Source organism: Chlorocebus sabaeus, chromosome 11, assembly GCF_047675955.1.
Source record: "Chlorocebus sabaeus isolate Y175 chromosome 11, mChlSab1.0.hap1, whole genome shotgun sequence".
Classification (NCBI taxonomy): domain Eukaryota; kingdom Metazoa; phylum Chordata; class Mammalia; order Primates; family Cercopithecidae; genus Chlorocebus; species Chlorocebus sabaeus.
The window spans coordinates 91,589,577-91,614,296 of record NC_132914.1 but is presented as its reverse complement, the minus strand read 5'-3'; the positions used below and the strand labels follow the sequence as shown (position 1 = coordinate 91,614,296).

Sequence of the window (24,720 nt, the reverse complement as noted above, 5' to 3'; positions counted from 1 at the left end):
CTGGTGGGAGTCTTATACTAGGGCATGTCCTGACTCTGAGCTGCAAAGTGAAGAGGCCAGCCAAGGTGATGAGCCTCCCAAGGGCAATACCCCTCTGCTTGAGGGCCTCAGTCAGTGCTCTCCCAGGAGCCTCCCAAGGGCAGTTCCCATCTACTTGAGGGCCTCAGTCAGTGCTCTCCCAAGAGTCACGCTGGACATAGGCAATCTGGTAGAGGAGGCTTTACCTCCTCACCCCCCTCACAGAACCTACTGAATCTGGAGTACCCTGTGCCTCAGGTGCCACCCAAGGGCATTTTTACAGAGCTCCTGTTCGCCCACAATAAAGATGACATTTCCTAGCTTCTGTTGCTGCCAGGTGTGGCCAATGTGCTCCCGATTCGGTGGGCTCAAATGATCCTCTCACCTTGGCCTCCCAAAGTGCTGGGATTACAGGTGTGAGCCACCACGCCCAGTCAGAAGTTTTCTGTCCAAACAAAAGGGAGAGTAGTGCTTGGAGCGGTGGCAGCCATCTTGTGACTAGGATGGCAGGGCCAGGAGGCACTGGGAGATGGTGACCCAGAGCTGGCCTCTTGGCTTTGCAGCTCAGAGTCAGAACATGTCGTAGTTATGACTAAGTCCGAGTTATTGACTAAGTCCTGGTCAATGACATTAAGTGGATATGTTATGTGGTACATCCTTAAAAGATGGCTGGTGACCATCTGCCCTCCTTTCTACAGCCCTGCTTACATCTGCTGGCTGGGATGGGAAATGAGGCTGGGGGTGAGCAGACACTTAGAATATGAGGACAAGAGAGGAGCAGCTGCTCTACCAGCCCTGCACTGCCCACCCAGAATGCCACCAGGGAGAGAAATCAGCTCCTCTGTTGCTGAAGCCACAGACATCCTGGGTCTCTGTTCCGTACAACTGAACTGCATCCTGATTGATCTGGGAATGATGCCTATTACCAAGGAGGGTTATGGGAAAGAAAAGGCTATTGGAAAATGTATGGTCCAGAAGGCCCAGGGAGAGGGCGAGGCTGGAAGGGCCTGGCCCCTTTGTAGCATGTCAGCCACCAGCCTCTCACAGGTTATCACACTCGCCTCCTGTTCACATCTGCCCAGTAGGATACTGTCTGCCACAGGTTGTAAATAAGCCCCGTTACAGGGGTTATATGTAACATTTTTAACAATATAAGCACACAGGCACCCAAGAAATGCTTTTCATGATGATGGACTCAGCTAATCAACTCCCCCGCATCCCACATCATCAATAAATAACCAACCAAAAACATACTGAGGGGACAGTCCTTTCTGCTTAGCGAAGCTTACAGGAGACAAGAGAAAGCACACCTCAGACAAGGAAAACCGGATGAAAAAAGAATGAGCACCTACTTCACGCCAGCAGGATGGCTAGACGCAGTACATGTATTATTTTCTGACCTCACCACAAATATGCGAGGGCAGGTTTTGGTCACTGCCTGTTTACAGAAGAGGAAACAGGTTTCGAGAGGTTGAGAGACTTGCTCAAAGTAAAGTGGCTGAGCCCAGATTCAAACCCAAGACTATCAGACTCCAAACCCCACCTCTTCTGCTCACGGCCTGGGAGCATGTGACTGCATTCCCCTTTCACTACCGCTTTTACCCAGCATCTCGCCACATGATTTGGTGGTTTTGGTATTGAGGAGGTAGAGAGGATTAGGCTGCAGGGGGCTGGCAGGATGAATTGAGGGCAGCGAACAGGTCTTTTCCCACATGGGAAGATGATCTGGCTACTCACTGTCTCCTCAACCACATTCTTGCCTAATAAAAGCAGGAATGTTGCTGCCTCCTTTCTGTAATACCTAATAATGCCTAGAAAGTAATTGTAAAAGAATTTATTACAAACCGGCAACTTTATCATAAAAGGCCTTAGAGCAATAATTGCTTTCATTAAATAAAACCTATAAAATATATTTCTAATTTTATTTCAGGGTCAAATGAAAGTCAAGAGAAAAGCCTAGTTCTCATATCAACCTGAATTAGAGAGAGAGAAAAAAGAAAGAAAATCCAGTTTCAGAAGTTCTGTAGAAGCAGCAGGAGGCCAGAGTTAGAAGTGCAAGTCTCAGGGAAACTTCTGATCTAAGCTGCTTTCCAAGCCAGAGTCAGCAGCCCTGGGACATTCTTCTGCCTGACATTCCCCTTTGAGCTGCGCTTGCCTGTCCAGCCTCCCCTCTTCACTCTGCTCCCCTTTTCCTTTCCCCACAAAGATTCCATAGCTCACAGCTTCCTGGATCAAGGGATCTGCTACCCTGACAGAAGAGTAGCAGGTGGAGGACAGGGTAATGACAGCCTTTTTCCATTTCCAAAAAAAAAGTTAATGGAGATAATTTTCTCAAATTTAGGTTTCTCTCACCAATTTTTCTATACTTGCTAGCATTTGCTAACGTTTTGTCCATCCCAAAATCAAGTGTGAAGAGCTGTCTGATTTACCCCAAGATAACTGATTTCAGTATTCACAGTATTTGTGGGTGCAGGGTTGGGGATGGGGTGGGTGTTGTGTGTTGGCAAAGAGCCGCATGAGTTTCGGACTTGTAAATAGTGGCAAGGCCTTTCCATTGCTGTGTCCCCAGAAGGAGAGGAAAGAGGCCAAGCCTGTCTTGGGGTTTGTGGGAGGGAGGATTCTAGTTCTTATTCTCTACTATGTCAAGCTCTAGATTAAAGGCCAGCAAACTTTCTGCAAAGGGCCAGAAAGTATTTAAGGCTTAAAACCCATATGGTCTCTGTGGGAACTACTCCACTCTGCACTGTAGCAGGAAAGTAGCTATAGACAATAAGGAAATGAACAGGTGTTCCAATAAAACTTTATAAAAATAGGCAGAGGGGCCACATTTGGCCCACAGGCTGTTGTTTGCTGGTCCCTGCTCTAGATAACAGTACCCTCAAATGGAATGCTAACTTTGACAATGGCAACAAGACAAATCTGGATAATGCTTTCTATCTCCACCATGACTTGTGATAAAATTTACCATTCTCTGAGGGGTACAAATATAAATAATGATCCTAGCAATAACATAATAGCACACATTTGAGCTATAAAGAAGAAAATTAAATACTTTTATATTTAGATAACTAAATTATTTTCTAATTCCAAGATTACAGGCGTGAGAAGAAAGTGTATGAAGAGGAAAGTCATTTAAAGCACCCATTACACGTTAATTTTTCATTTTCCATGACTTGCCATCAACGAGGGAATGACTTACCTAAAATGACTATAAAAAATGGTTTCACTCTTTGATCAGGAAGCTCAGAACACTAACTATGAAGTTAGTAATGGTTTCAGTATTATTGCAAGTCATAATGGAAATGATTTGCACTATGGTAGAGAGAAAAAGAAAAAGCTCAAGAATTGTTAATTAACTTCTCTGTTTCTCCACAAATGGTAGGAGTATTAAAAACAAGATTGCTGAAGTGCAAACATCAGGATTTAATGAACAATGGGATGTAATTGAAGTAACAGAGAATGACTTAATCGGGACAGTGGGTTGTTTAATTACGGGGCTAATGGATCTTCTGCAAGGACAAACTAAATGGAACAGAAGAAGCCAGCACTGGCAGGCAGAGCACTGTTAAAGGAAGTGTACCAGTAAGAAACTCCTGGTAGAGACACTTAGGGCTCTGTTATATATTTCATTAAACGTAATTGTCCCAAAATGGTAACTGCTAGAGAAAGAGACAGACGGGGCTAGGCTGGCATAAATCAAACTGGAGGCATTAATATTTCTGCAGGCATGTACTTGTGTTTTTTCAAGAATTTCTAATAATCTTGAAAACTTTCTTTAGATATTTTTTTCAGAACACTGTTTTCCAGGGTGCCAAGATGCTACCTCTCAGATACAGCAGATTGGCAAGCTCATTTTCTGAGTTTAAGAGTTCAAAAAACCATTTCACACCTAACTTTGATTACAAGTCAACTTCCTCTTGCTAATTCAGCATGCTTGCTACGAGTTACTGGTTTTCCTCATCTCCTCCTGAAAGTGAAGCAAACGTCCCTTCTCCCACGTGCAATCCTCAAACTTTCACTAACTCCTCCAAAGTTCCACTCTTGACAAAATGCAAGCTGAATGAGTCTGAGATTCTCCATCAACAAAATCAAACATGTTCAAAATTTTGCAAAGGTGAAAAAAACCCAGCAGGGCAATAGGTCTTATTCTCGGCCGGATGCAGTGGCTCACACCTGTAATCCCAGAACTTTGGGAGGACAAGGCAGGTAGATCACTTGAGGCCAGGAGTTCAAAACCAGGCTAGCCAACATGGCGAAAACCAGTTTCTACTAAAAATACAAGCATCACGGCTGGGCGCGGTGGCTCAAGCCTGTAATCCCAGCACTTTGGGAGGCCGAGACGGGCGGATCATGAGGTCAGGAGATCGAGACCATCCTGGCTAACATGGTGAAACCCCCGTCTCTACTAAAATACAAAAATCTAGCCGGGCGAGGTGGCGGGTGCCTGTAGTCCCAGCTACTCGGGAGGCTGAGGCAGGAGAATGGCGTGAACCCGGGAGGCGGAGCTTGCAGTGAGCTGAGATCTGGCCATTGCACTCCAGCCTGGGCAGCAGAGCGAGACTCCGTCTCAAAAAAAAAAAAAAAAAAAAAAAATACAAGCATCACCCCAGCATGGTGGCAGGTGCCTATAAATCCCAGGTACTTGGGAGGCTGAGGCAGGAGAATCGCTTGAACCCAGGAGGCGGAGGTTGCAGTGAGCCGAGACTGCACCACTGCACTCCAGTCCGTGCTACAGAGTGATACTCCGTCTTAAAAAAAAAAAAAAAAAAAAAATTGGTCTCTCTTACGGCTGTCCGACCTGAATTCCTAGATATTAAGGAAAGACTAAAGTCCTGTGTGTGCACAGCCCTACCCCTGGCGCTGACATTAGGGAGGATGCAGATATCAGGGCATTCTGTCTCACTGTTGCCTCATTAAACACCAGCCTGGAATGCTTTGATAGAGAAGGATGGTTTCTTATGGTCCTGAAGGAAGCATGGCTCTAGGGGACTTGGCTTGGATTTTTGGCAAGACAGAGGAATTTTCTTCTCAATATGCAAGAACACAGAATTACTTCCCAGGGCCCATTTGTTAGTATCATGATTTCGTGTGTGAGAAATTGGCAAGATGCCTTTATGTTCTAGAAAACCCCCCATACCTCGGGGAGAACACATCCTCATCTGAGAGGTGTGAAAGCTAACTTTTAGGTTGCTATATGAGGTGCTGCGCTTCTGAGCATTTAGCTGAACACGAGTTTGGGAGCCTTTTTTCCAAACGTGTCCCTGCCTTGGCACCAGGTTCTGTCATTTCAAGAGGTTCGTGAGGACGCTCTTGATTTCTGACTTTCCTTTCCTTGAAAGAATCTGCCCCCAACCTCCCCCCTCCCTAGCACACATGGACACACAAAATCAGTCTGTTCACCACACCTTAGTTTTCAATGACATAAACCACCTCAGGCAAATTTGGGAAATCAAGTCCTAAAACAGCTGGGTGTACATGCTTGGGAGGGGCAGGTGGGGGAAGTGAAAAAGAGGGGGAGGAGGGAAGGGAGGAAGAAAGAAAATTAGAAATATGGTGGTTCAGGCTGGGGCAAATGCCTGAAAGGAAATGAAAAACTTAAATTTTTATATTGACCTTCTGCTAACAGTTTGTCACACAAGCACAGACAGATCATGTGCCTTCTCTGTAGCTTCTGGTACAACCGCCCACCATGAAAGGGGGGCTGGGCCAGGCTCCATAAGAGGTACTAACCATTTTTAACGGCAAGGCCCCTAAGAACAAGTGGCCCATTCCTTTTTCAAGGCTCAACTCTGTACTGACAAATCTGAATTTGAAAAGGAAGATTTATGTGGATTTCTGAAATCGTGATTTTCCATTACCCTTTTCCCCAGGGGCTATAAGGAAAAATTTCAAGAGTCTGACATGAATTTCTTCAGCATCAAGTAACATTTTGATGATGAGTTGAGTGTTAACAAATCAGAAACACATGGTCTTAATTGACTGTGAAATAAATAATGTTTCAAAATGAAAGGGAGAAAACACGTTCAGATGTAAAGCATTAAAAAGGCTTCAAAACCTCAAAAGTTGCCTCAGGCATCTAACTTCTTTCTGATTCCAACCCCGTCTTCTCCTTTCCTGTCCTTCCTGTTCCAACCCCGTCTTCTCCTTTCCTGTCCTTCCTGTTTGGGTCCAATAGTATCTTGAGACTGAAATACTGGAGGATTCCCCTGACTGTATTCATTTGCAAATATTTCTCTTTGGGGATCTTTGGGGCTTCTAAAATGTCTTAAAGTAAAAGCACAAACATTTTCTAGGTTGGGAATAACAAGCCCAGGATCAGTGAAAGGTGAGTCAACAGGCCCTGTGCAAAGTTTATCTTGTTCTCCAAGATACCCAGTGGTGTCCAGGCTGAACACACATCAGAGTTGTCTGGAAGGTTTGCAAAATATATCCATGCCCGGGCTCCCTCCCCAGAGATTCTGATTCAGTCAGTCCTGAGGGAAAGCCCAGGCACTGGTATATTTGGACCTGCAGTTTAAACAAGGGTTCAATGAGATCTGGATCAAATGGAATAAAGTTTTAGGTAGCACTCATGTGCCAGGCACTGTTCTAAGTGCTTTTTATAAGACTGACTCTTAATCCTCAAAACACCTCATGAGATGGGTGGGAACCATGACCATCATTTCCATTTCACATGTGAGGAGAATGAGGCACAGAGAGGTTTAGAAACTTGCCCAACATTACACAGCTAACCAGTGGCAGAGGCAGGATTCCAACCTGTCTGGCCCCAGAGTCCACACTGTTAACCACTCTACCGAGAGTTGTCAAGCAGCATCTGCAGCATCAGGAAGCTGGTTAGAGAAGTGAATTCTTGGGCCATAGCCTAGATTTACTGCATCAGAAACTCCAGCATGCTGCCTAGCGACTGGTGTTTAGCGAGTTTTTTGGGAGATTCTGCTAGATGCTCAAGTTTGAGAACCACTGCAGCCCACTGTCCGGCCTCTCAGATGCGGATGGGTATATTAACACAATTCAGAACGCTGAGAAGTGTTGACTTTCAGCTCAGCTTCCCGCTCTCGGATGGCAGTCGTGCATGGCGCCATCTTCAATGGAGGGGTGAGCCGCATCTGGCAGTGGCAGAAAACTTGAAACAGCTGACCTACGGACTATTCTCCCACCAGAGGACATGACCATAACACAATCCGCGGCAAAGTGGTGCCTTCTCCAATTAGGGAACGAATTCTTCCCGGATGACACTGCAGTCCCCACCATCCAGAGCGAAGCCACAGGAGACTCAGCTCTCTTAATGAGCAATTCCCAAACCCCACTGTAATCTTTTCCTCCTCCACTAACGAGATCGTGAAGAAGCCCAGAATCTTCATAAAGCTAAAGATCAAAGCAAAACACAGCAGTCTCTTCTCCAAGTCTCTATTAACAGAAAAGCATAGAAAATTCCTAATTCTGAAGTTCCTTTCCCTGCTTGGCTCCCTCTCTGAAATTCCCGAATGTGCCCCAAATTGGGCTTTTTTTCTTTAGGAAGGGCATGGGGTGGGTGCGGTGGGGATGAATTAAAAAGAAGTTCTCAAACGGGTGAAACCCTCCAGCAGCTAGGCAATCATCTTCCTATAGTGATTTACAGCGTCCCTCTAAAAATATCTATGAGATCACAGTACATTAAGTGCATGACACCAAACATTTGTAACTAATCCATGAAAATAAAGTAAAGGCGTCACGTTGTATGGGGAACGCAGTGGAATTTGTCTTGTGTTATCGTTCTAAAATAAGACGGCCTCAATTTGGTTGAAATATATCTTCACACATTGTCTTCCCAGAGCACAGCCATTTGAGAAATTCTGATTGCAATTATAAGTGCTGAATAGGGAGTACTTTGCATTTCCTTTGACGACACTGAAAGCTATAAGCAATCCTGATATTAAAATCTTTGGAAATTGATGAGTACCCCAGGCATCATTACAATACTTTCTACCCCAATCTCAGTAATTAAAATCTATTATGTGAACGCATGTTAATATTTTTATCAACTGTTTTTAATTAACTAAACACACAGGGCCTCCTGCAGTAGAAATGATACCATTTCATTGTAAGTGACCCACCCCCACCCTCTAATTCCCTGCCAGATTTATTTGGGAGTCTGGCTGGGAGCTTTATGGAAAACATACCACAGTACTGAATTCTGGAACCTGCCACAGCAGCCAGTCTTCATTAAGTGTGTACAGAGCTTTGCAAGTGATTACATCCACGGGACCCTTGTTAATTTTCTGGTTCAGAGTCGTCACCAGCAAATAGAAGGGCTCTCCAACAGTCTCCTTGGAAAAGACACGAAAGTGACAGTTAGCTTTCTGTGGAATCCACTGTACTTTCCAAAGAATTAAAGTTTCTGTTGATGGCAGTAAGGCAGGAGACAGGAGGCAGGGTTTTCTAACACAAAACTCCCAAGAAAATACATGTTGCTCTGCTTGGGACTGGATGCAAAACTCAGAAAACCGCCTCCTCTCTCCATCGCGAATGCATGTGTGCACATTCACAGCAATGTGCGGTACCCACAGTATCCCTTGTTATTTTATGTTTAAACTTACATATGGCAGACTAATGCTCATCAGTGGGTTAATGCCTAGGAACAGTTAGTAGATGTGGAGAGTGTACCTTTGTTTACATTCGTATTTAATCGCCCTTTAGCAAGCCAGAAATAAACGACATTTTTAAAAAAATGCACAATTATCCTTAGTAACAAGGATAGATGTAAGAACTTTTATACATTTGCCAAAGACAATGTTTTTTGGTGTTAACAGCACTTCTTGAAGGAAGCGGCCTGCCGTCCAATAGTTTGCAGCCTCATCTCCTCCCCATGGGTCCAGCCCAGCCCAGGCAGTTCCCAGACACACCCTGCACAGTCCCACCTGGACACGTTTTCCAGTGCTGGGTCAGAGGGACTCCATCTTTTTCCCTGAACCAGAGCCAATTCCATTTCCTTTAAGGTTTTTCCCCAAACACTCAGCCCATCCTGATTGGCTCTTTCTTCACATTTAAGCCACACGCATTTTTCCTGTCTGGGGGTGGGACTGCCTCCCCTGCTGCGATGGAAATGGCTCACATTTGCAACCACGGATATCTGTATTCCAAAGGGCTCTGAGCACCTCAAGTGGGAAGCTGTGTGTTCTCTTTCCACGGCATGCTCCCAAGGCACGTCAGCTGTAGAGTATTTGCTAAATAACGAACCTTCCATAATCAATGGACATTAGGCCTCTGTGGTGGAGGAAGAACCGTGGCTAGGAAGTCAAAGTGCCTTAGTGATGATGAAAGGCCAGCCACGTGGCTGGGACTTGAAGCACCAGTTAACAGAGTCAAGCTTGACAAGCGATACATCTGGCTGGGAAAGGAGGGTTCCACTGGGTCTCATCTGCTTTCCCTTGTGCAGGCAAGTTACCTAATACATCTTAAGTCTCTCAGGATCCCACCCCAACGCTGTCCCTTCCTTTATACTTGCTGCAGGAATATCTGCCCTCCCCAGTCCTCGGGCTTCCTCTTGCCACCCTGCAGCTCCCTTTCGGCTTCTGTCCCCGCTGTGATACATCCTTAAGTTTCCTCTTCAGTGCAGGGCAGAAGTGGAAGTTCAGAAATTTCCAAGGTAGGGAGGGCAGCAGGACTAGTGCATGACATTTAACTCTCATGAGAAACTTCCTTTATTTAGTGGTTTACAACCTCAACCCTCTCTTCTCTTTCCCTCCACCGCCCACCCCCCACCCCAAGTAATGCCCTGACCACAAAACTAGAACCTCTTTTCCTCCAGCACAGAGCAGAAGGGAGGCTGAGAACCCTTGGACAGGGGCTGCGTATTCCCGCGGGGGTTGGAATCGGGCCAGGTGGGCTCTCGGGGGCTGTGTGAAGGGGTAGCTCTCGACTCAGGAGGCCTGTCAGGTCAGGAATTCTCCAGAACTTTCAGGAGGGTAGCTAGACCAAGCTAAGTAACATCTGGCCCTACACTCTGCCCATGCTCCTGGGTCTAACCCTGGCTAATCACCAGAATCCCTTGGGGGCTCTTGTTAAGAATTCAGATGCCTGGGCCCCACTCGACCTACACAGCTGCCATCTCTCTGAAGAATGAGGCCTGGGTATCTGTAGTTTGCATACCTTCCCGGGGCCGGGGGCAGGGCGGGAGATGGGGGTGGAGGAGGATTCTGATGTGTGGCCGATGTGGGGAATCACAGGGCCATGAGGTTTGTCACCACTGAACACAACTTTAAGGCAAGTCACAGCCGCTGCGTACATGATTCCCCTCCCCCAGGGGTCAGGCTTCGACACTTTAACAGACCAGGGCAGATTCCATCTTTTCGGTGCACAGAGGGGTGGCTAAGAGCTCTCAGACCCTGGCACTGTCCCACAGTAGCAGTGAGATCTGGGAAGAGTCACAGCTCTTCTGTGTTCCAGTTCCCCCACATGCAAAATGGTCGTGAAGACACTCAGCTCACAGGACTGTTAAGGAGATGAAATGAGAAAAGGTAGGTAAAGCTCTTAGCATGCTGTCTGGCACATTCAATAAATGGCATTATTACTTTACCCACAAAGCCCTGGTGTCTTGGAAGGGAAAGTTACCTGGCGGTCACGGAGCTACTGTCACCCACTAAATGTCTGTGGGGTAGGACAGGAGGACTAGGGCCGTTGGTGTCCCAGACCCTCTTGAGCACCTGGTGGAGGGACATCAGACCCCTGCCCCAGCTGGAATTATTCCACTGAAAGTGAAAGTATCGCCGACTGGCTGGGTGCCACTTCCTCCTGGCGAGCCGAGCCGCCCCCTCACCACCCAGAGTGCTCGAGACGCTCTTGAATCAGCACTGTGAAATCTTGACCCAGAATGCTTTGCTCAAGGAGGCCGTTTGGGCTCGCAGCCCAGATTTTCTGAAATCTCACCCCTCTAATGCCCAAGAGCAGCCCTTCAAAACTCAGAGTTAAGAATCACAAGATCCAGTAGAAAAAGCTGGAAAGGGATTTAAAGGTAACGCCCACACACGCCCGTCATCTGGTGGATTGAAAACAGATGCCCAGATGGAACGAGCCGTACCTAGGGACACACAGCTGACCGGGGCTGAGATGATTCCAGAGCCCAGACCTACTGCTTCTAACCAAGACCCCTAGTCTGGTGCTCTCTCTACTACCTCAGGGGCTTGCAAAAATCATGGAATGCTGGGGTCCACTTCCGGAGCTTCTGATCCAGTGAGACTGTGGTGGGGCAGGAGTTGGCCTCTGAAGACCAAGACCAGGGAACTGGGTGAGAGTCCTGGTGCCTCCATCTAGCAGCTATTGTGGCTAAAGCAAAGATAGTGGGAAACAAAAAATATTCGTCCCAGAAATAACCGGCTCAACATCTCCCCAAAGGCTCTGATGATTTATACCAAGTAAACAGAAAAGAAGGCAGATTTCATTAATCTTAATAAATGGGTATTGCCTTAGGGAGAGGAAGGGGTTGGTGAGAAATAAAAAAAATGTTGTGCATCTACTTGTAATATTGCATTAAACATTAAACTAAACACAGTCTATTTAAAGCACTGCTGTTGGATCTAAACTTAAGTAGCACTGTTAAAACCTGTGGCATAGCAGTGTATCTTATTCAAAGTTTAATTAGATTTCCGAACTAGCTACAAATACACAATTACGCAGTTTTGCTGGAATCTGGATGGCTGGTAAAATGAAAGGATAAGAATCTTCTGTACCAGGTGAAGATCGAGTTCAACAGGACACCTTTATTTTCACATTAATATTTTATAATAGTAATGGCCAACATTTATGGAGGCTTCCTTAGTGCTAAGCAATTGAATGTTTTCTCGTCGGCACTTCAAAACAGTCTAAAATCTTCTTCCAATTCTCTAGGTTATAAAACCAAGTAAGTGGTGAAGTCTAGATTCAGATCCAGCCAACCCTCTTCATCGCTGGAATCTATAGAAAGTTTGCATTTGAAAAGATTTTAAAGTTCAATTAGATTACAACCACATGCACACAGTCACTCCAACAAAGCAAACTCCAGGGGGAGGCAGCTCCTTGGAGAGCTGCTTTAATGCGGAATGACTGGTAGGAATTGACTGCAATTAGCTTACAGTGTATTGGTAGGTAATGGGTATTTCTACAGTGCTTCAGAGGGCCTGTAAGTTTGTTCTCTTTGGTGTTTGAAATATTCCCTTTTCGCAGTACAATTTCTTAAATGGGCTGACTGGGCTCTGGGTGTGAATCGATGTGAGGTGAACTCACTTGAAAAGTCTCACCTGAGGAAATTCTACATGAATTACATTTGCATAGGCCCGTTGCAGCAAAAACAATGTTTACTTTCCCCCTCTCTGTTCTGGGTCAGGACCAAGACGAAACACGGTTAAATGTTGACACCATCGAGCATTCAGGATTTATCCTGGCAAAGGCATCAGAGTCTGCTAAAAATACCTGCCTATTGTCTTACCTCTGACACTGCTGAGGGATGTGACACTTACCCGGAGAAAACCAGAAAGGCAGACGGACATCCAGTTTGTGAGGAGTTTTTCGACCACGGACTCCGTGCGTCTCAGCATGAGTTTAGGCTGCATGTTACTACACTGTTCCATCAAGTCCCTGGTCAGCACCTCCAGGATGCTGGTCAGGTAGACCAGCTTGGTTTGCAGTGCAATGGTGAGGAAGGAGGCGAACAGACACCTGTTGAAAAAGAGAGCTGGGTGAACCATCAGCTGCAGGCCTAGCTGGACACTGATGGGAGTGTCCCTGGAAGCTCACTGGCAGGGCAGGGAGCTGGCTTGTTGGGTTGGGAGCTTTTTTTTTTAATGTTTAGATTCTAACCACTTCTATCTCTAGAACATTTTCTGTGTTTTCAGCATTTAGACTAGAGTGGTAACAAGAAGTGAGCCTTCCAAAGTTTCAGGATGTTTTAAAAATAAAAAATAACACTTCTGCTTTTTTGATTAAGAATTTATGGGCCGGGCATGGTGGTTCACGCCTATAATCCCAGCACTTTGGGAGTCTAAAGCAGGCAGATCACCTGAGGTCAGGAGTTCGAGACCAGCCTGGTCAATGTGGTGAAACCTTGTCTCTACTAAAAATACAAAAATTAGCCAGGCGTGGTCCCAGCTACTGGGGAGGCTGAGGCAGGAGAATGGCATAAACCCGGGAGGCGGAGCTTGCAGTGAGCTGAGATCTGGCCACTGCACTCCAGCCCGGGAGACAGAGCGAGACTCCGTCTCAAAAAAAAAAAGATTTTATGTGGGTTTTTTGGGGTGTTGGAGTTTTTCAGGATTACTTGGGGGTGGGAGGGTTGTGTGTGTGTCTTCAAAATAGACTTTATGTTGGGAGCTGGGGGCAGGAGGCTGAAGCAGCAGGATCACTTGAGGCCAGGGTCTGAATCCAGCCTAAGCAACATAGTGAAACCCTGTCTCAAATTTTTTTAAAAAGGGCTAGGCACAGTGGCTTATGCTTATAATCCTTGCAGAAGGGGGTATCGTGTGAGGTCAGGAGTTTGAGACCAGCCTGGGCAATACAGCACTTTTTTGGATCATGTAGTAGAGATGGGGTCTCTACTACTACTACAACAACATTCGTGGGGTGTGGTGGCATGCACCTGTAGTTCCAGCTACTTGGGAAGGCTGAGGCAGGAGGGTAGCTTGAGCCCAGGAGGATGAGGCTGCAGTGAGCTATGATCACACACTTCAGCCTAGGCCACAGAGTGAGATTCCAACTAAAAAAATAAAAATTGTGTTGGGGCGGTGTGATCTAAATGGAGGTAAGGCTGCATAAACTTCCAATCAAACAGCCTTTGGAAAAGTGCATGTTCTCAAGAGACCACGTTCAGATAGTGGTTTGGAAATAAAATATGGGACTCAGGTTTGATTTCTCTCTCTCTTTTTTGTAGAGACAAGGTTTTGCTATGTTGGTCAGGCTGGTCGTGAACTCCTGGCCTCAAGTGATTGCCTGCCTTGGCCTCCCAAAATGCTGGGATTACAGCCATAAGCCACCATGCCCAGCCTGATTTTCTCTTCTTAAAGGCTTTTAAAACATCAGAGAATGGACTAATACCTGTCCTTCACAGAAAAGTTCTTCTGCTTTTCAAGGGTGTGGATGACAGTAACAAGAAAGCTTTTATTACAGATTAGGGCATCCAAAGCTGTGAGACTTTCATTCTTGTCATTGGCGTCTCTGTTCTGAAAAAAAGAAAAAATATATATAGTAGAATACAAAATCATACGTAAGTTTAAAGTTAGAAAGTAGATCCACAATGGGTTTTCCAAGACAATGAACTATTTAATATTGAATTCATGATCCAAAAAAACCACAATAAAAATTCAAAGTAATAATCATGGAGATGATAATGATGATAACACTATGAACATCAGGCAGTCACTGGGCTAAAAATGAAAACGCAGAGACTTACATGCATATCTTCAGTGAAGATGTGGGTGAAGCCACCTGACTGAGAGGAAGGAGACACTTTTATTATTCATAACATCCAAAGGAAATGAAGAGTGTATTTTTGTTATAATACCCAAGTCCGTTTTAATAAAGTAGAGACACTATTTGCTAATCTGAAGCACCCCTGGGTTTATGGTAGCTGCATATTCTCTAATACATAATAAATAATTATGCAGCTTTCAAGAAACGCCACTGAATTCCGAAAGCCTCTAAGAAGAATAATTATCATGGCATCAGTCCTATGTTTGGTAGATGAAGGTATCATCTCACATTTTAGAAGAAGTGATTTAAGAGTTAAAGAAGGGGTCATTGATGAAGATTATGCAAATATCAGACCTCTCTTCAAGCAATTTACCTTCTAAAGATAAAGACTAAATTACATTGCTAAGTTTTACAAGTCTTACCTAAGTAGCATCTACGGTTTCAATACACAATGATACTGAAAACAGGGGGTAGTTAAAAGTATAGAATCTGGACCAAACTACTTGGGTTCCAGTCCTGGTTTTAATCACATACTGGTCACATGACATGGGATGTGTTACCTAACCTGTGTCTGACTTGCCTTATCTCTGAAATGGGGACAATAATAGTTCCCACCAGAGGTTTAGTGTGAAAATAAAATGTGTGCAGAGTAAGTGCCTTGTGTCAGTTATCATTACTGGTTTTATTCCTAATTTATAGCAAACTAGACCACAATGCTATTATCCCACTGGTTTCTAAATGCTAGGTAGCTCTGGAATATAAACTTCAAAATTTGAGGGTTTGTAGTGTACCATAAATCTTATTAAAAATTAAAGGTTCAACTTTGAAAGTATGTTAAGCAATACTTTGAGTCCACAGAATGAGACTCTAAACTGAAAACATTCAGGTTTTTCTTCCTTTTTGATAATAGAAACTTTGAGCTAATTTTATATATTGTGAAGTAAATTTCTTCTGTAGAGAATTTTGCTTCAAAATTTCAAATTTGCTAGCCCAAGCAAAAGACCTAAAACTCTTTTCGCCATATCCTCCCCTAGTTAAAAGCAAAAAAGTCCCAAAAAACAAACTGAAAAAACCCCTAGACCCTAGGTTTGCATTTTCTAGTTCTTAATATTTTTCTACTGAACCAACTTCATGTAAATGGACAGGAGAAACAGGTTGATTCTTAATCATAAATACGGAAGTGCCACCCTGGCTCTCTGTGTTTTTGTTTGTTTCTTTGTTTTGAGACAGGGTCTTGCTCTGTCACCCAGGCTGGAGTGCAGTGGCGCAATCTCAGCTCACTGTAACCTCCACCTCCCAGGTTCAAGCAATTCTTTTTTTTTTTTTTTTTTTGAGACGGAGTCTTGCTCTGTCGCCCAGCCTGGAGTGCAGTAGTGCGATCTCAACTCACTGCAAGCTCTGTCTCCCAGGTTCACACCATTCTCCTGCCTCAACCTCCCGAGAAGCTGGGACTACAGGCGCCTGCCACCACGCCTGGCTAATTTTTTTGTATTTTTTAGTGGAAACGGGGTTTCATCGTGTTAGCCAGGATGGTCTCGATCTCGGATTCAAGCAATTCTCTGCCTCAGCCTCCCGAGTAGCTGGGATTACAGGTGTGCACCACCATCCCCGCTAATTTTGTATTTTTAGTAGAGACGGGGTTTCACAATGTTGGCCAGGCTGGTCCCTAACTCCTGACCTCAAGTGATCCACCCGCCTCGGCCTCCCAAAGTGCTGGGATTACAGGCGTGAGCCACCAGGCCCGGACCCGTGGCTCTCTGTGTTTTAAGGCTGTTTCCTCCTTTCATTCAAATTTCCCTTTTATTCAGCTTAGATCCTCTGCCTACCCTTATTTCTTCTCCTATTTTATGCAAAGCAAAGAAGAGTCAATATAATAAAAAGCAAGGCTCTAAAAGCCAAAACCAACAGGCAGAGCAAAGAACCCTGGCCTCCTTTGAGAACCTACAATCTCCTCTGGATTTTGCCTGTTGCTTTTTTGTAGGTGCTGAACACCCAAATCCTCCCCCTCCCCAGCCCCCAACCTCCAGGCCTAGAGGATTTGGCTTCTGATCAATCCATAAAGAGCCTAATTAATACCAGGACTTATCTACAGCCTGGAATGCATTTCAAGTGGCATTGTCTTCTTATGATGTGTTTTCCTGTTCTATCTTTTCTTAATTATTATAAATTCAATTTTGACTTAGGTCTTCTTGAAAGGGTTCTGACAAATTTATGCGTGTTTTTTTCCTGCGTTCTCTCCTTTAAACAACTTCTGACTTCAATTTTTATGGTTTTCCCAGTTGTTTTTCAGGATTATACATAACACTGAGTTAAATCAGTTTGGCTCCTTTGCAACTATCTCTCTTCTAAAATAAGGTAGCATTGTTCCTGGGATCCTTTTTTTTTTTTTTTTTTTTTTTTTTTTTTTTTTTTTTTTGGAAACATTCAACTTGCAACAGTGTTCCTTTACATTCATTACTCTATCTTGTTCTTGATTACCAAATTTAGAAGATAAGAACATTTCTTTTCTCAGACCACAGATTACTCTATTCAGCACTCAAGGGCAATCATTAACTGTAAAAGCCCACACAGCATTCATGTTGATAGTCAAAAATCTCTGTTATTTTATTGCTTTTAAATTCTTAATGGGGATCTCAGATAGCTCAGAAATGGGACTCGTGATGCAACCTTTGCAGAGGCCCCGCACAGTCATCCTGATTCGGGGAATCGAATTCCCCTCCCCAGGCGGTGTTCTGCCATAGAAATGGATGAGGTGGCAAATGGCAGATCTCGGTGCCTCGGTACTCTTGGAGGATAAGTTAAGGGAAACAAACTTCACCAGCACAAAAAGCTGAAGTCTTATTTACAGCCTTCTTGATTTATAACACTAAGGCTTGGACCAAAAAATATGGCAGGTGTTTTATGAAGGCATTCCAACCTCCAGACCCTGCATTACATATCACGGTGTCCTCTTCTAGAATTATAGAGAAACTGGAAATTGCTTACTGCATGTCTCTGAGTTTCTGAACTCTAGGTTCCTGGCCAATTGTTTTGGAGAAGCTTCTGGTAAGGTGATACAAACTCTCCTTTGGCCTGGAGAGGTATCAGCCATTGCTTAGAAGTCTAGATTGAAATGTGATCGTTGGTATTGATGTGTTTAAGAGGTTGGGCCTCTATGTGGTCATCAGATCGCAAAAAAGAAGGGCAAGATGGCGGAGCTGGGGTATCAGGACGTGGCAGTGATGATACGCAGGATGAGTGTACCTCGCCAAAGACTTGGGAGGGTAAATGGAGAAGGCTGAGTGAGTGAGTGAGAAAATGGAGGCGTGAGAACATAGGTAAGACCAGCAACCCAAAGGGTTAAGTAGACGACTCCTCAGAGCCCTAGAACAAATGAATCAATCAGTTCGTGCATCTATGTCTACTAAATGAGGATGATACAAACTGATCAGCTAAAGAAAAACTACCGAAGAGAACCATAAGAACTTTACATGGCTAAAAATGCCTGTTTTCAACTCCAATTCCATCCATGTCTACTTTCCTCCCTTTTGACCGGTAGTATTTTTCCTTTCCAATTGAGAAGTAATAGTGAATAATCTAGTCGCTGCAATGTAAGTCATGCAGATAAACACAACAAATTGGCTAGCTCACAATTTATTGATTTTTAAATAAACTAGCTCACTTCCCAGCTACACATTCAGTTCTACATTGGGAGTAAAAGAAAGCAAAAATCATCACTCTGAGCTTCTGTCCCTCCTAGCTTTTTGTTACTGGGCAAAGAATAATCACCAGTGACCCATCACTGTTTTATACCCTAATCAATGCAATTAATAATTACCCTCCTCCCTGCTCTGCTCAAACTTAAGCCATTATTTTGTACCAAGCACATTATCTATAGCTGCCTCGGAAGCAAACACTTGTTTTGACAACAGCAACAAGCACCTTCATTATTATTCAAGACTCAACCTTCGGAATATGATCAATGCTCTTTTACCTCAGGGAAGAAAGTTCTCAGAGCAAAATGTTTGTAGTCAAGGAAGGGAACAGTTCCAAAACTATCAACCACATCCAATTTATCCATCTGCAGCTCAGCAAAGCCTGCAAAACAGAATCCCAAGAGCAATATTTTAACTCAACAAACAATGGATAAGATCTTCTGCTGTTTTGTCTAACACAGGGTATGACCTTGGTTTTCATTAAAGAAGAAACAATAGATAATGACTTGGTTGGCTGCAGAGAAGAGCTGAAATAAAACGCAAAGCCAGGTCCAGGCCCTGCTGTTCCGTTGTTTTCTATTATACAAACAGTTCTCATTACTGTGGCCATCTCCATGTAAGGGTAAAAAAATAAAAATATAAATATAAAAGGCTTGTTTTTCTACAAATACAATTTTGGAGCCTACCGTCACGTATCTCTTTCCGGAGCTCGCTTTCCAGCAACTCTAGCTGTTGACTCTGTTTGCGACTCAGCTCCTTCGATTTGTGCCTGGTCACCCCCACGGCCGCTAAGAGACAGAGATGCTGCATTAGAGGGACATGTTCACTCAAAAACCAAAAATGAAAACAAATAGCAACCTTTACAGTTCTTAAAAACAAATAACAAAAAAACCAGATAGGGACAGAGAGCAAGAGCTAGAATGAAACTAGAAAATAGCATTGAAGAGCTGGATCTTATAAAAAAGAAAATTTCCCAGTGAGGGGTCACTCTGAAGAGGAAGATGCTGAAATGCAACAGAAAAAACCCAAAACCTTACTCATTTTACAAGTGAAAGCTAAATCAAATAACCTTCACTTGTAACCAAAGATCCCAGTTGGCTGAAATGTAATGGAACAAGCCAAGTTTCCCCACAGCTGCAGCCACTTGCATTGTTCCATTCTTTTTGAATGTTTGTAAGCATCCCTGGAGAAATAAAGTTGTGCTGCAAATGCAGAAAGGAACTGCAGATCCACAGTTGGCTACATGGGCCAAACCTGCATAGAGCTAATGAGGTGACATGATGAGCGAACCACAAGGAACTCCCATACCTCCTTACTGCTTCTAACTGTGCTGCAAAGGCCATAAACCAACCCAGTTCGGTTCTTGGGTTCATGTCCTTGCTCTGTCATTTACTAGCTGTGTGACCTGGGTTAAGTTCCTCAGCATCTCAGTGCCTGGCTGCGTTCTCTGTAAGAGTGCCTATCTCACTGTGATGCTGGGAGGATTATAAGAAGTAACTCATAAAAAGCATTAAGAATGTATTATTTTAAAAGTATAGGTATTCAACAATCAACCATCATTATTCTAGGAAGCTTCTCCTCACTTATACAAATTACAGCCAGGTGCGGTGGCTCACGTCTGTAATTCCAGCACTTTGAGAGGCTGAGGTGGGAGCCTGGCTTGAGGCCAGGGGTTTGAGATCAGCCTGGGCAACAGAGAAAGACATTTTTCTGTCTTTACAAAAAAAAAAAAAAAAAAAAAAAAAGAGCATTAGATGGGTGTGATGGTGCATGCCTGGAGTCCCACCCAGCTACTTGGGAGGCTGAGGTGGGAGGATCACTTGAGCCCAGGAGGTCAAGGCTGCAGTGAGCCGTGATCGTGCCACTGCACTCAGCCTGGGCAAAAAAGAAAGACCCTTTCTCCAAAAAAAAAAAAGAAATTACATAATAGATGGGCTCTGCTACCAATAATGCTGGAGGAAACAAATACAGCTCTTCACTGGACTACTTCATAAAGTCAACAGTTAATAACATGCGTTGTGTGTGTCTAAGAAAGGGTGGAGTATGTAGTGATTCCCAAACTTACTTGACCATGGAACCTCCTTTTCCAGGACAGTCACTTGGGACCATTGTTCCTCAGACCTCAGTTTGAGCAACACTGACTCATGCACACAAAGGCTCATGTTTTCTAGCTCCAGAGACTTGCACAGGTATCAGCAATATAACAGGTGCTGGATGAACATCAGGTGAATAGATGCAGGGATGAATGAGTGAATATATGAGTGTATGGAAGGAAACATTGGCCACTGCCTGGACTAGCCATCAAATTTCAGAAAGGCAATACCTATGTTCAAAGAAGAAATACAAAGTGGTTTTTTTTGTTTTTTGTTTTGAGATGGAGTCTTACTCTGGCCAGGCTGGAGTGCAGTGGCACGATCTTGCCTCACTGCAACCTCCAGCTCCCAGGTTCAAATGATTTTCCTGCCTCAGCCTCCTGAGTAGCTGGGATTACAGGCACGTGCCACCACACCCAGCTAATTTTTGTAGTTTTAGTAGAGATGGAGTTTCACCACGTTGGTCAGGATGGTCTTGATCTCCTGACCTCGTGATCTGCCTGCCTCGGCCTCCCAAAATGCTGGGATTACAGGCATGAGCCACCAGCCAAAGTGCTATTTGTTGGTGGATAAGACTTCCTTTTTCAAAGAAGGATGAGAGAAAATAGACTTCAAATGACAAGCAGCTCAGAACCAGAGTCACAAACGAAATGGCTGCAGATATCAGCTACATAGATGTGTTAAATGGCCTAGGTGGAGACAATATGGAGTGGTGGCGACTGTGGTCAAAACCTAGGGAGCACGTTCCCTCTCTCAAGGGCATAGCTGCTACTCAGCTCTAATAAATGGATGCTATGGAAATTTGGGATCCAATGATCCAAATCTTTCACATTTTTCAAGAGATGTTTCCAAATGTGAATCACTAATTTTTAAATGTTATAAGCTACTTAATAGTTTTAGAAAATGCTACATGGGCGAAACAAAATATATTGGTGGGCCAGATGTAGCCAATGAGCAACCACCATGGGCTCACGGTGTGTGGATGAGCCTGGGACCACTTTAAGAGATGACATAGATCATTTAAAAAAACAAAAATGTGTTTACTTTTTAGACACAGGGCCTCATTCTGTTGTCCAGGCTGGCATGCAGTGGCATGATCATAGCTCACTGTAACCTCAAACTCCTGGGTTTATGCAGTCCTCCCTCCTCGGCCTCCCAAAGTGTTGGAACCACAGGTGCGTGCCACTGTGCCCAGGCATGACCACACTTCTAAAGTGTGGTTCTGCCCAGAAAATCAAGACTGGGATGAGACTGGGGTGGTAGGTGGTGGGGGGTGGTCAGGATGAAATAACCAAGTCCTGGGAGCCCAAAATCCCAGAGAAGTTCTTAGAGAATTACATAAATGAACACTTGTCACCACAATTCGAAGGAATGGAGAAGCAAAGTAGATTATATCCCTCAAATCCCAAGATACCATCTATGTAATCCAGCCTTCTATTAATGAAGCAACCTTAAAAAAAATTTGTTTTTTGTTTGTTCGTTTGTTTTTGAGATGGAATCTTGCTCTGTCCCCCAGGCTGGAGTGCAGTGGTGCGATCTCGGCTCACTGCAACCTCCGCCTCCCGTGTTCAAGCAATTCTGCAGCCTCAGTCTCCCGAGTAGCTGGGATTACAGGCTCCCGCCATCACACCGGCTAATTTTTGTATTTTTAGTAGAGATGGGGTTTCACCATGTTGGCCAAGCTGGTCTTGAACTCCTGACCTCAAGGCAATCCACCTGCCTCAGCCTCCCAAAGTGCTGGGATTATAGGCATCAGCCACCATGCCTGGCCAAAAGAAAAGTTTAGAAAGCCCTCAGCATGTACCTATTATTCGTTTCTCAAAGTTTTGATTTGGGCTTTCACCCATTTATACTTAATTGAAGCAAACAGCCCCTGAAAGCTGAAAGTCTGCCTGCCTGGTGAGATGCCCCAAGGAATAATTTCTCTGACAACATTAAACAGGGCACTTACCAAAAATGACAATCACTAGCAAGACAGGGAGCACAATCAGAAAATACCACGTGGAAGGAACTGACTCCTGCTCGACGTAGAGCTCCAGGTTTCCCAGCTTGACCTGATGGGACAAAGAATGTCATTAGACCCAATTGAGTTGGGGACTGTATTTATTTACATAATTTCCCCCCTAAAATGGCTTCACAATACAAAAAGAAGCAGTGAACTGGGTAGGATATGAGTTCAACTCTCATTTCTGTGGCAGATTGGCTATGTGTCCTTGGGCAAATCCAGAATATTCACTGTGCCTCAGTTTCCTGAAATGTCAGTCGAACGTGTGCTGGACTACACCCTCAGAGTCTTAATTTTGGCCCTCTTTGCTCTGGGGGTTATAAGTTGCGGGAGTGAGGGCAATAAAGAGGCAGTAACCTGTAGGCAAGAAGCCCCTGCCCCTTATTCTAAGGGAGAAACTCAATTTTTATCTTTTTTACAGGCAGGCTTATTTTGTTTTTGTTTTAGACACAGGGTCTTGCTCTGTTGCCCAGGCTGAAGTGCAGTGGTGTGATCATAGCCCACTGTAGCCTCGAGCTCACCATGGGCTCAAGTGATCCTCCCACCTCAGCCTCTCAAGTAGCTGGGGCTACGGTGCACACCACCACACCTAGCTAACTGTTAAATTTTTTGTAGAGACAGGGTCTCACTATATTGCCCAGTCTGGTCTCGAACTCCCAAACTCAAGCGATCCTCCACCTCAGTCTCTCAAAGTGCTGGAATTACAGGTGTGAGCTACTGTACCTGGCATCCTATTTTGAATAAAACATTCTGTGGCAAAAACCAGATTGTCAGTGCTGATCAGATCATCCCTGAGGGATTTTTGCAGTTTTAGCATTTTTTTTTTTGGTTATATTTTGTGAAACTTGTCAAGGGAAAAACTCTACATGAAGCTTAATTATTTCATTGATGTACATACAAGTATTAAGGCGTGTTTCCATCTTTGGACCCATGCTGCTCCCCGTGGAGGCATTTGAGCACAGCGGCTGGAGGATGGATTTGGACCCAGATAGCTGAAGCTCTCCATCCCAGCTCTGCCACCTGTGTTCTCAGCCATAGAACCCTGGGTTAGGTACGCACATCCAGTCTCCTTTTTCCTCATCTCTGAAATGTGATGTTGGGAGTGCCTCTTGGTAGGCTGTCATAACTAAATGCATGACGTCATCTGAATAAGTCAGCTCATGGCGCCCTCCTCAAAACTCTCCCATGCCTTCCCCAGCCCACCAGCCAAGCCCTCGCCATGGTCCACAAGGTCCTAGTCATCTCCTGTTCTCTCCGCGAACTCTCTAACCTTGGAAGCCTCTGCTCTGCTCCCTCCACTGCAGTCACACTGGCCTCCTTGCTGCTCTTCAAACACGCCAGGTAGCCTCCTGCCTCAGGACCTCTGCAACCTCTGCTCCCTCTGCCTAGAATGTTCTACCCCAGATAGCCCATGGCTTGTTCCCACTCCTCCTTATATAGATATCACCTTCATAAGCAGCCCTTTTCTACCCACTATTGCAAAACCTGCAGCATGGCCCCCCACCCCCCCCACACTGGTGCTTTTTTCTCCATAGCAACTGCCACCAAGTAACGCAATTTTTATTTATATTCTTCATGCTGTGTCTCTTTAGGGAACCTCCACAAAGGCAGATGTTTTTGTCTGTTTTATTCTCTGTCTGTCCCCATCATGGCATAGGCTCTCAGGAGCTATGTCATGACGGATGAAGAATGCTAACACTTGCTCTTCTCAACTAACAGGAAACACTGGTGAGTTGAGTTGTTGTTCCTTATTGTTTTCTTGAAACAGGGTCTTACTATGTTGCCCAGATTTCTAGGGGCTCAAGTGATCCTCCTGCTTTGGCTTTTCAAAGTGCTGGAATTATAGGCATCACTTATCTCTCCCAGCCCAGTTGTTATTCCTGTTTTAAAACTTACTATTGGCTGGGCGTGGTGGCTCACACCTGTAATGTCAGCACTTTGGGAGGCCGAGGCAAGCAGATCACTTGAGGCCAGGAGTTTGGGACCAGCCTGCCCAACACAGTGAAACCCGGTCTCTACTAAAAATAGAAAAAATTAGCCAGGCGTGGTGGCGTGTACCTGTAATCCCAGTCACTTCGGTGACTGAGACATGAGAATCGCTTAAAACTGGGAAGCGGAGGTTGCCGTAAGCCAAGATTGCGCCACTGCACTCCCGCCTGGGTGACAGAGTGAGACTCTGTCTACAAAATAAATAAAACTTATTATTACCCCCATTTACCATACAGATGGACAAAGAGAGGCTCAGGAAACTCAAGTGATTTACCTAAGGCCACAGAGCTATTAACTGGAGCCACTGGGACATGAACACATTTTTGTTGTTGCCTTCCAGTCTGAAGTTCTTTTCCATTGTCTTTTATCCAATTATTGATGACAATAGATCAAAAAGAATTTATATAGGCTGTACAGAGCCTCATATGGCAGGAACACTATAAAGGGTGACTTCTGTTTCCCTTCTCAGTGGTCTCACATCTTTATTATGGGACATAAATATGGC

General features: G+C 44.6%; 1 protein-coding gene across 1 annotated transcript in view; it reads right to left on the bottom strand.

Moving 5' to 3' along the window:
- Positions 1 to 24,720, bottom strand: part of PLXNC1 (plexin C1) — a 159,145-nt gene that overhangs the window by 34,908 nt on the left and 99,517 nt on the right. The window contains exons 15-21 of the mRNA XM_037996696.2: positions 22,173 to 22,275; positions 18,815 to 18,916; positions 18,407 to 18,510; positions 14,414 to 14,452; positions 14,059 to 14,183; positions 12,489 to 12,687; positions 8,178 to 8,324 (exon numbers count right to left, since the gene is read on the bottom strand). Of these exons, the coding sequence (XP_037852624.2) occupies positions 8,178 to 8,324; positions 12,489 to 12,687; positions 14,059 to 14,183; positions 14,414 to 14,452; positions 18,407 to 18,510; positions 18,815 to 18,916; positions 22,173 to 22,275 (819 nt within the window). The remainder of the gene's footprint in view (positions 1 to 8,177; positions 8,325 to 12,488; positions 12,688 to 14,058; positions 14,184 to 14,413; positions 14,453 to 18,406; positions 18,511 to 18,814; positions 18,917 to 22,172; positions 22,276 to 24,720) is intronic.